This window comes from Engraulis encrasicolus, chromosome 13, assembly GCF_034702125.1.
Source record: "Engraulis encrasicolus isolate BLACKSEA-1 chromosome 13, IST_EnEncr_1.0, whole genome shotgun sequence".
Lineage (NCBI taxonomy): Eukaryota > Metazoa > Chordata > Actinopteri > Clupeiformes > Engraulidae > Engraulis > Engraulis encrasicolus.
This window is the reverse complement of record NC_085869.1, coordinates 46,959,496-46,969,541: the sequence shown is the minus strand read 5'-3', so window position 1 is coordinate 46,969,541 and position 10,046 is coordinate 46,959,496. Positions and strand designations below refer to the sequence as shown.

Here is a 10,046-nt window from a genome sequence, read left to right as displayed (position 1 = left end):
TTACCTGCTTTTGTGCTTTCAAGTGTGACCGACACCGCCCCGCAAAGGCACAGAGCTTGACTTTCAAATTCAGGTTGCGTACGTCCTAACTGAGCAACACAGCACAGGTATAAGTCTGTCTACAACTTGTCAAGAGAAAAAAGGATGCCTGTGTTTGTTAGCATCCAGTACATAACACTTAGCTGACGCTTTAATCCACAGTGACTTACAATCACATATATACAGGGCTTATTGGTTAGTCACTTTACCAATGTGGGGATTAGGTGCCTTGCTCAAGGGCATGGATGGAGGTGTAGGGAATTTGTAAGGGTGGGATTCGAACCTGCAACCCTCTGAGCTGAAGACACCTCCCTAACCATTAGGCAATGGCTGCCTTTGAGTACCTGTGTATTAAGACTCGTCTCTAGAAACATAGTCCTTGTTGTCCTATAAGGACAATCATTTTCATATTCCCTTAAAGAATTATCATTTTCAATCACAATCATATTACAAAATACAACACAGTGCATGCTTTTGTGCGCTAAATAATTACCTGCACAGTTCTCTGGTGGTGGTGGTGGAACTGGGTGACTGAGCTTTGGGACATGGAGGTCCCTTCAAATTGTCTCCTCACTCCAGCAAGTCCCCCCGGCAGAGAGCAGACCTCTGGGTCCTCCATGACCTACAGAGGAAAATTACATTACATTTCATTACATTACATTACATTACACTCAGCTGACCTTTTAACCCAAAGCGACTTACAGTTATTTAGGTACGGGGTATTGGATACAGGCCATGGAACAATGCAGGGTTAGGTGCCTTGCTCAAGGACACTTCAGCCATGGATGAAGATGCTGATAAAGGTGGGATTTGAACCTGCAACCCTCTGATCTAAAGACCAGCGCTCTAACTATAGAGTCATGGCTGCCCCAAAGATCAAGAAGAAGAAGAAGAAGAAGAAGAAGAAGAAGAAGAAGAAGAAGAAGAAGAAGAAGAAGAAGAAGAAGAAGAAGAAGAAGAAGAAGAAGAAGAAGAAGAAGATCATTGCTTTTTTGGTAGATGTTGCCAGCTTTGCTTTGCTTGCTGTACCGTTGCCAGATTTGTTTGCTGGAAATCCCATCGACGTCTCCTCCGAGTCCTTGAATTCGGGAAATGTGATTGCATTTGAGAGAGTGGGAGAGATGTAATCTTTAATCCTTGCCCCCCAAGAGTCAGACTTGTTTATTCTGGCTTCTTCTTCCTATTCATCATCCGCTCGGTAAACAAATATGAAAGGAAATAAGCACATGACTTCATGTTTCAATGATGAGACATGTTTTTACAGTTGCTTTGTTTTCTGGTGTGTGGGAATGCCGATCACTGTCTGGAAATGAAATGTTTGTCTCGTCTGCCAATCAGTGTAACAGTAGCTCTTTGTATTTTTGGCTCGTCGTCTATGCTTATTTGGGAGGCCGCTCAAGTGTGTGTGTGTGTGTGTGTGTGTGTGTGTGTGTGTGTGTGTGTGTGTGTGTGTGTGTGTGTGTGTGTGCGTGTGTGCGCGTGCGTGCGTTCCTGTGTGTGTGTCTGTCTGTCTGTCTGTGTGTGTGTGTGTGTGTGTGTGTGTGTGTGTGTGTGTGTGTGTGTGTGTGTGTGTGTGTGTGTGTGTGTGTGTGTGTGTGCGCGTGTGCATGTTTTGTGTGCTTGTATCTATTTGCCTGTCTGTCTGTTTGTCTGTCTATCTACTTATCTATCTGTCTAGTATGCCTGTCTACAAGTGTGGCAACAAGGCCATTCTGGTACCAGGCGTTAGTCTGTAGGGGGCAGCTGCCTACCATATTCCTGCACCCTGGCTATTTTAGGCCTGTGTCCAGCAGTGAGTGGGTCTTTCTCAAATGCAAGGCCAGTGTCCTTCCAAGTGTATCAGCCTAATTAGTCATGCCCAGTGATTGGATACCCTTTATTAGTCATACCCAGTGATTGGATATTCTGTAGAGTTCACCAAAAAGTATCCAATCACTGGGTGTGACTAATTAGGCTGATACACTTGGAAGGACACTGGCCTTGCATTTGAGAAAGAGCCAGTGTCTGCGGGACTAGGGTTAAAAAAACCGGGCCAGGCATTTTCTTAGCTTTACACTTGGACGGTTCATACACATAAGGCATTGAGGGAGACAATGAAGCATGTGACAATGTCTTTAGCCATCTAATATGGGCTACTTTGACTCGCAACACCCAGAATGCTTCATTTTGATCTGGCTGTTTCATATTAGCCAGGCCACGCCCTCCTAGGGACGCAACACTTTTGGCATTGCTTCTAGTCAGGCCATGAGCAATACAAATATAGTTTCCGAGCTACGGAGAAACAAGGAACCCCACCCACTTTGTCGGGAAGCAATCAACTTTGGGCAGCTCCAACGGCCCTGGGTAGAGGCGTGTTCAAGGCAGTGACGTGGTTTAAGCAGAGATGTTCTATTGGGACTAATAAAAAGGGTTTTTTTTTTTTTTACCTTTTTTGGCCTCGACCAGTATCAAACCAAGGGAGGTGGGTTAATCATGCCATTTGAGAGTTATTCGTTATCTTCTTGGTCAGACCAACATCTCGGTACTAGATTTGAAAGTCGATGATTATCAGGCAAGTTTCGGATAGGCTTGCTGTACCCAAATACCCCAAACCATAAACTGTTGACCAGGGAAAATGCCCTGTATGCCATATGGCCAATCCAGCAGTGGGTGTCGTCTTACTGGCCTTCTGCAGGGCCAGTGAACTCCACAGGGGGGTCAGCTGTCATCGTCACATTCCCACCACATAACCCACGACAATGCCGCCATGCTCCAGAGTTTGGAATAAGGATGTCACTGCAAGGCCCACAACATCACAACAAGGCTTTGCTTTGCTACTCGACACCCCACTGACCAGTGACCACAACAACAACACGCTTAGAGTCTATGTGTTGATTACATCATTCTTTATTTGTGATGTTTCACCCAGCGCCCCGTGTCTTGCTTACTAACAACCCTGTGTACTGTTGTGCGTATGCTTTGTACTCGCATGCTTCATCGGAGCTCTGAGCTCTCACATTTTGAGCTCTGTTCTTCTTCACTGCAATCATGGTATCTGAATTACGCTGTAAACGATGCAGATTTCGACATTTTATGCAAGGCCTTGAGCCACAACTTGCCGATTTTATAAGACCTACAATATGTGTTGTATGTTTACAGGTAACACAGTGGCAGTAGCGCAGCACCTCAGAGTGCTATCCATCAAATCTCTCAGTGTATCCACAAAAGACAGAAAGTGTTTAGAGGAGAATAGAGAGAGAGAAGCTGTTTGAGGGGCTGTTGTAAGAGTGGGAGCTGTGTCAACTCAGCACTCAGCCCTCAGTGCTGCGGACACCATGGGCACCTGAACAAGAGCTTTATTATCCCAGTCTCTCGGCTGTGACAGGAAGCCAAGTCGTTCATGGACCACCAGTTCCCTTGAGGAGCACTTTCATAACACCACCATCCCCACACTGCTCCTCCAACCGTTCAAAACAATATGTATACAAACACCCACCTCTCTTTTTTTCGCACACAAACTGTAACACTGGCACAAACACTCTCTCTCTCAGACAGAGACCTATATCTGGTAAAACTATAGGTTACTGTGTAACTCTGAGGGAGATGAGCGAGACATCTCACTATGGGGAAAACGCATAACAGGCGATCCCTATAGTGAGATGTTGAGCGAGTCAATCGAAAGAGAACAATGTTTGTCAGATGGAGACATGCTGAGCGGAGCTGAGCTGAGCTGGGCTGTCTCACTCTCAGGTGCTGGTTACATGTATGCCGATATTTAAAAAAAAAAACACGAAATGTGGATAAAAATAAAACCTCCGTTGTGACAGGTGCATTTTAGCCCCCAAATGCACTCTCAAGTAAATAAGAGGCCAAAGCCAATGCGTTTACAACGTCTAAACAACTTTTAAAACTCTGTTTACGCTTATAAACGAGAGGTCAAAACCAATGCATTTTCAAAAATATCCATATATGTGTAAACAGATTCTTAAACTCTGTCAACATGTGTAACAATGGGCATTTCTCAAAACCTAGTGCGCGTACTTCCAAGTGTATTCAGCCTAATTAGTCACACCCAGTGATTGGATATTCTCTTAGTCACACCCAGTGATTGGATACTCCGTAGAGTTCACCAAAAAGTATCCAATCACTGGGCGTGACTAATTAGGCTGATACACTTGGAAGTATGCACACTAGGTTTTGAGAAATGCCCATTGTGTTCTCAAAAATATATGTGTAAGCAGCAGTGTGTTCCTCACCCCGCTGGAGTAGCTGGAGGAGTCCTGTTGGGAGACGGCTGCCTGGTACAGGGCCATGCGGTCCTTCAGTGGGATAGCGTCTGCCTCTGCTTCTGCCTCTGCTGCTGACGAGAGAGCGCCGCTCCCCTGGTTCTTTGCTGCGTCCTTGGGTACTCCTGCCCTGGTTACCAGCGAGCTGCCAGCAGCTGATCACCACCACAACAAGAAGAAGAGAAAGCCCAGCAGATGTAAACACAACCGGTCAATTTTGACTCTGAAGACGATGCAGTAGTCGGCTAACATGAACATTTCAGTCATTTGTGTTTTCACCAAATAAAAGGCAAAAGTTAATCTTTGCCTGGACTGTGATTCATTTTCGTTCCTTCACAAAATATCAGTACAATTACATCAAATAGCACTGCCCATGTGCAAAAAACAAACAAAACTATGCAAATCTTTTTTTGAAAGAGTTATACAAATAGGCACTGCTCTGTATGTAAATTCCATGTATTCTTTGAATTGATCTGGACACGAGGCATGAGGATAAATCATTGCAAAGTGACAAAATGTGTTTGAACACTGTCAGGCGTGCTGCAACAGGGCGGAAATCAATTTAGCACACGGTCTGACAGTTACAGATTTTCTCCCGATGCACAATAACCACAGTGCCACATTTCTTGATAATAAAATAACACTAAATTACCACTATGCAGACAAAATAATACACCAGAGAGTTGTTGCCCCGAACAATAAAATGCTGAGAGATGAGTTCTGCATGGTGGACATATTGCATAAGCCAACGTCAAAGCCTTTAAATATAGCCAAACCCCTTACAAGGAGCACATATTCTTGGAGTCCGGAGCAGCTATGGGGGGATGTTAGCCCTCAAATAACGTGTTATCAAGGGCCCTGGCTTAAAGAGGCAAAGACCCTGCATGTTTACCTGCTGGGGGGTAAGGGGGCAGAAGGGCCAATTCTGACATAGCAGCCATATTTTCCTTAAACCCCAACGCTGACCACAGACTTCATTCTGGCTGTCACAGACAGGGGCAAGGGGTTGAACATCCACTCTGTCAGCAGATGAGGTCATCCCTTCAACATCCATGCCATCCGTCCCTCTATTCATAGCCTAGCCAAGGAGCACTAAAAGTCACAGCGGATGTTGCCAAGTTTCTCTAGAACCATAGGACCATGAATCACGAAGAGGGGGGGAGGGGGAGGAGGAGGAGGCACCTCCCCTTCCCTACCTTCCAGTTTCCCAATAAAAAAGCGCAGCGGCATTATTCAAATCAATTACAAACAGACCCAGTGGCTGTCCAATTATGCGGAGGGATTGGCGGGAGAAGAGGGGAGGGGTGATATAGATTGATGTGCCTCTCTCGGCTATAAAAATGTTGTTAAGGTAATGAGGCTTTGACACGGCAGCCCCATCTCCACACCCATGGCGAAGGCATTAGTGTTCAGCGCTAGGCTAGGCTAGGCTAGGCCGCCACAGCCATGCCTCTTCATTACACACGCAGGAGGTGTGTGGGCGGGTGCTTAACGCCACTAGCAGGGGTGCCGACTGAAGCCTGTTTGTTTGGGTAAGACCTCACTGACTCTTTTCACTTGCTCTTTTCAAGCGGCTCACTCAAATAGCTTACTTTTTCGAGGAGGTCTCACAACACTAGCGGTTAAGCCCAACCCTTGATTTTTTTTTGTGTGTGTGTGTTTTTTTGGTCAATAAATCGGATTATTTACCCCGCTGGGGATGCTAGAAGCTTGTCATTTGCTAAAACAAGATAAGCAGAGATGCCCAAGAGGCAGTTCCAGTTCGGTCCCCACACCCTTCAAACAGTGCAGCCCAGAGGGGGTCACACAAGTCTGGGCCTCGAAACCTCAAGAGAAACATGGTCCCCGAACAGGTGACAGGCTGACATCTTGAGAAAGCCATTAAAAGATAAAGAAAAAAAAACCTGAGCCGCCAGAACACACACATAAAGGTTAGTTAATTGTGCATGGTGATTGGTGTGCCCTGGAACCCCTTTCTCTCTCTCAATAAAAACACATCATTTTTTACTTCTGACATGATGGATTTAAAAAGGTCCTCAGTCATTTCATCACTGTCTGATTTGAAGGAACTCTGATAAATCCGTCGCCACTTAATCATTTGTTAAAAGGAGCTGTCAAAAATGCTTTAATAATTAAGTGGGCGCCAACTCTGTGAGTCTACTTTATGACGTTAATTTCACAAGCTTCCTCTAGTTGCAGATTATTTTTAAAGAGCCATTTGGCTGTAGTTACTAATACATAAGACAGCAGCGAATTCACACTCTAACAAGGAAAGTGGTCTATGCGTCATGCTTTCACTGATAAGATTTCCAGTGTATATTGTAGCTGGGATGTAAGCTGGGAAACAATAAAAAAGGAACAGAATCTTTCCTGTAGGTTAATCAGGAATTTATGGAATTCATGAAAAACTTTATTCTGCTGGCAGAAAGGACAGTAGTGCTCACTAGTGCTGACCTTATTAAATCTAATTTGTGCCACTCTCAGCCTGCAGATAAAGACAATCAGAGATGTTTGATAATGTCCTCCTTCTCCACAGTAAGATGGATGGTGCACAGGATTTGACAGACTAACACTGTGACATCATGGTCTCAATAATTCAGTTCTCTGCCCAGATCAAACTGTATTAAATCTCATATTATGCGCTCCGCTAGTCATTGGGAGAATATCGCTTTCAATTGAGCCATGCAATCAGCCGTGCTGGTCGCAAAGCGGCTTATTTAGAATGAAAAACGCGTCTAGCCCACCTCATCATTATCATTACTTTGGCTGATGGAGCCGAGCCGAGAAGAAAACGTTTCACTGCTACTCAATATCATTCACTGGCCATAGATTCAACACAGGGCGCGCGAGAGGAAAAAGTTATTACTGCCATCCAACACAATCTGGACACTGACACGCCTTTTTTATTTCTGTGATTCTGCTACTGCCCTTTCTCTGACACATGCACATGAGCCCCAGAATGAGGAGATGTCACCAGGTCTACAAAGAGAGTAATTATATAACTGTCTCCTGGCAAGAAATGATTTTCTCGCTCGGAAATGGTAGATGTTTCTGCTATGAGCCATCGACTGAGTCAAGTATCAGCAGTCCACCTTCCCCCACCACGTTCTCCCACCACCCCAGCTCTACCCTCATGCTCTCCACCCCCCACCCCACTCCACCCCATACACCTCTCCCTTCCACCCCTCCGTTTTAGCTGGCCAGGCATGACGGCTATGCCAGTGTAAACCCATCAAGCTGTCAAGAGGGATGTGCTGCGCATCTTGAGGCTCCCAAAAATAATCAGCTTCCTTTTAGTGCATCTCAAAAGTGCATTGCACCTAATATTAATGCCATTCTGGACACCCCATGTGCGCATGTGAAATATATGGGAGAGGACAGGACAGGACAGGAGACAGGGGTTGGCCGAGCGCAATGGGACAGGTAAACGGGCGCTTGATTTGCGACGCAAGTGTCCGTGCCTTTCGGTGCAGGACCAGGCATGTGTGTCACGGGGTGGTCTGTGCGACTGGATGCCAGAGTTGTGGTGCTATTTGGTGACGAGCGCCCTGTACATTTCTGGAGCTCGTGTAACAGGAAAGTGAAGTAATCGAGGCGCCAAGTACCTGCAAAAAATAAATCGACCTTATTTTAAACGACGCTGGACGCAGGCGTCGGGTTTCTCTGTGGCGGCAGGCGTGAGATGGCCAGGAACAGGAGTTTCCTTAAAGTGAGTCTCAGCGTCCATCAACACCCACCCCTCTACCCCGTCACATATACATGTAGACATGTAGGCTACACACACACACACACACACACACACACACACACACACACACACACACACACACACACACACACACACACACACACACACACACACACACACACACACACACACACACACACACACACACACACACACACACACACACACACACACACACACACAGACTAATCTTAGTGCACACAGCCCTAAATCTAATCTTGGTGTTAAAGTGACTCTTAATAGCTGCAAATGAATTGGTTATAGCGGAATGTATCGATGTAACATGCTAAAGCTGCAATCTTGGCACAAGCTAAGCTTATATTTATCAAACAATAATGGCTGTATGACTGGTGCCAACGGGTTAAAGTGGAGTTGATCAACGTAATATGCTATAACTACAGTCTTGGCACATGCTACACACCTGTTTATTAGCAGACAATAGCAGCTGTAGCTAAATGGTGCCAATGCTATATAGTGTTTATGGTTGGTTGGTCTTTGAATTCTGTACAACAAATGGAACTGAAAGTGAAATGAGTGGGAGTCGAGGGGACTACTGCTGTGTAGCCATGTTGGATATTTGAGAGTGCTAGCCATCCCCACAGTCCAATGCTAATATCTTGAAAGAGATTATTGGCTACACACCACAACCATGTAGAGCAGAGTCCTCAAGAAGCACTAGTGAGTTTATTCCTCTTCATGCAAACTTTGTTGACTGGACATCAGCAAGAAAAATCAAGAGTTAATTTAAAGGTACACCAAATGATACTTTTTTCCACAAAGATTTACCATTACCATCAAATTCTAAGTATTTATTACGACTGGGAAAATTACATTTTTCAGACATGAAAAGGAGGATCTCCTCCATGTCTGCCATTTTAGATTTCCAGCCCTAGACATTTTCAGCTGCAAAACTTACTGTGCTGTCATACTGGTAAATATTATTTATTTCATTACCAAGTGAATATTCATGAAAATATCAAATTTGGGAATAGGCGGCACAGTTTCAATGAGATGCATAGTTGTAATACCCACTCTGGCCACCATCCCACATCCTGTACCTTTAAATGTTGAAATAACTGGCAAGCCACTCTCCATTCTTGCTCAAGGCTCACTCTAATTTACTCATTAGTACTCACTGCTGTTGGAAAACTTCCAACTACGCTGACATATTCAGGCCACCTTTCACTTCCTCAGCACGCATGGAATTAACACATCAAACATGTAGGAAAATAAAAGCTGTTTTTTTTTAAAGATAAAGCTCTTTCAACGCTTTAGGCAGCGGGAAGGCCACAGGTTAGTAGAGCGCCTCTGTGTTCTCTCTCACAACAGCAACTACTCACCGAATCCTTTCAGATAAGCGACAGACGAAGCAGGGACAGCTCAGCTGATAGAATCCCACAGATTGGCCCGATAAAAAATCCCCGGCCCGCAGGGGCGATAGCGCCGACCGGTCGGCAGAGCAAGCGACGGCAGCGACGGGAATAAAATAATATTACAAATAATACAAAGCTACAACACCCACCCACAGGAGTTGGAGACCAGCTCCAGCCGCACACGCATTCACCTCTGTCCCAGCGGGGCCCAGTGGCTGCGCGTTTTATTTTGGACTCACACCACCCCCTTGCCCCCCATGTCAGAAGAGAGGACACGTCTGAAAGAGGGGGGGCTTTTTTTAGAGGCCCCTCAACCCCTGCACTCCCCACCTCTTCTCTCAACTCAAGACCACCTCAACCACAACGATCACCCACCTCTCTACCCTCCAGACCCTAGCAGGTTGAGGGTTCTGTGAGAAAGGGGCTAGTCACCTTTCTCTCTCTCTCTCTCTCTCTCTCTCTCTCTGTCTGTCTGTCTGTCTGTCTGTCTGTCTCTCTGTCTGTCTCTCTGTCTCTCTCTTCCTCTCTCTCTCTCTCTTCTCTCTCTCTCTCTCTCTCTCTCTCTCTCTCTCTCTCTCTCTCTGCTTTCTCTCTTTCTTACATGCATGCTGTTACAGTACT

At 45.6% G+C, this 10,046-nt stretch overlaps 1 protein-coding gene across 3 annotated transcripts in view; it reads right to left on the bottom strand.

Moving 5' to 3' along the window:
• Window positions 1-9,662, bottom strand: part of xirp2b (xin actin binding repeat containing 2b) — a 25,769-nt gene extending 16,107 nt beyond the window's left edge. For 2 of the 3 annotated variants that reach the window (XM_063214072.1, XM_063214073.1), the window contains exons 1-3: window positions 9,393-9,662; window positions 4,275-4,459; window positions 533-661 (exon numbers count right to left, since the gene is read on the bottom strand). In XM_063214072.1, the coding sequence (XP_063070142.1) occupies window positions 533-661; window positions 4,275-4,331 (186 nt within the window). In that variant the 5' untranslated portion in view covers window positions 4,332-4,459; window positions 9,393-9,662. The remainder of the gene's footprint in view (window positions 1-532; window positions 662-4,274; window positions 4,460-9,392) is intronic. The other variant, XM_063214074.1, reaches the window with a different exon arrangement.
• Between the last annotated feature and the right edge of the window lie 384 nt (window positions 9,663-10,046).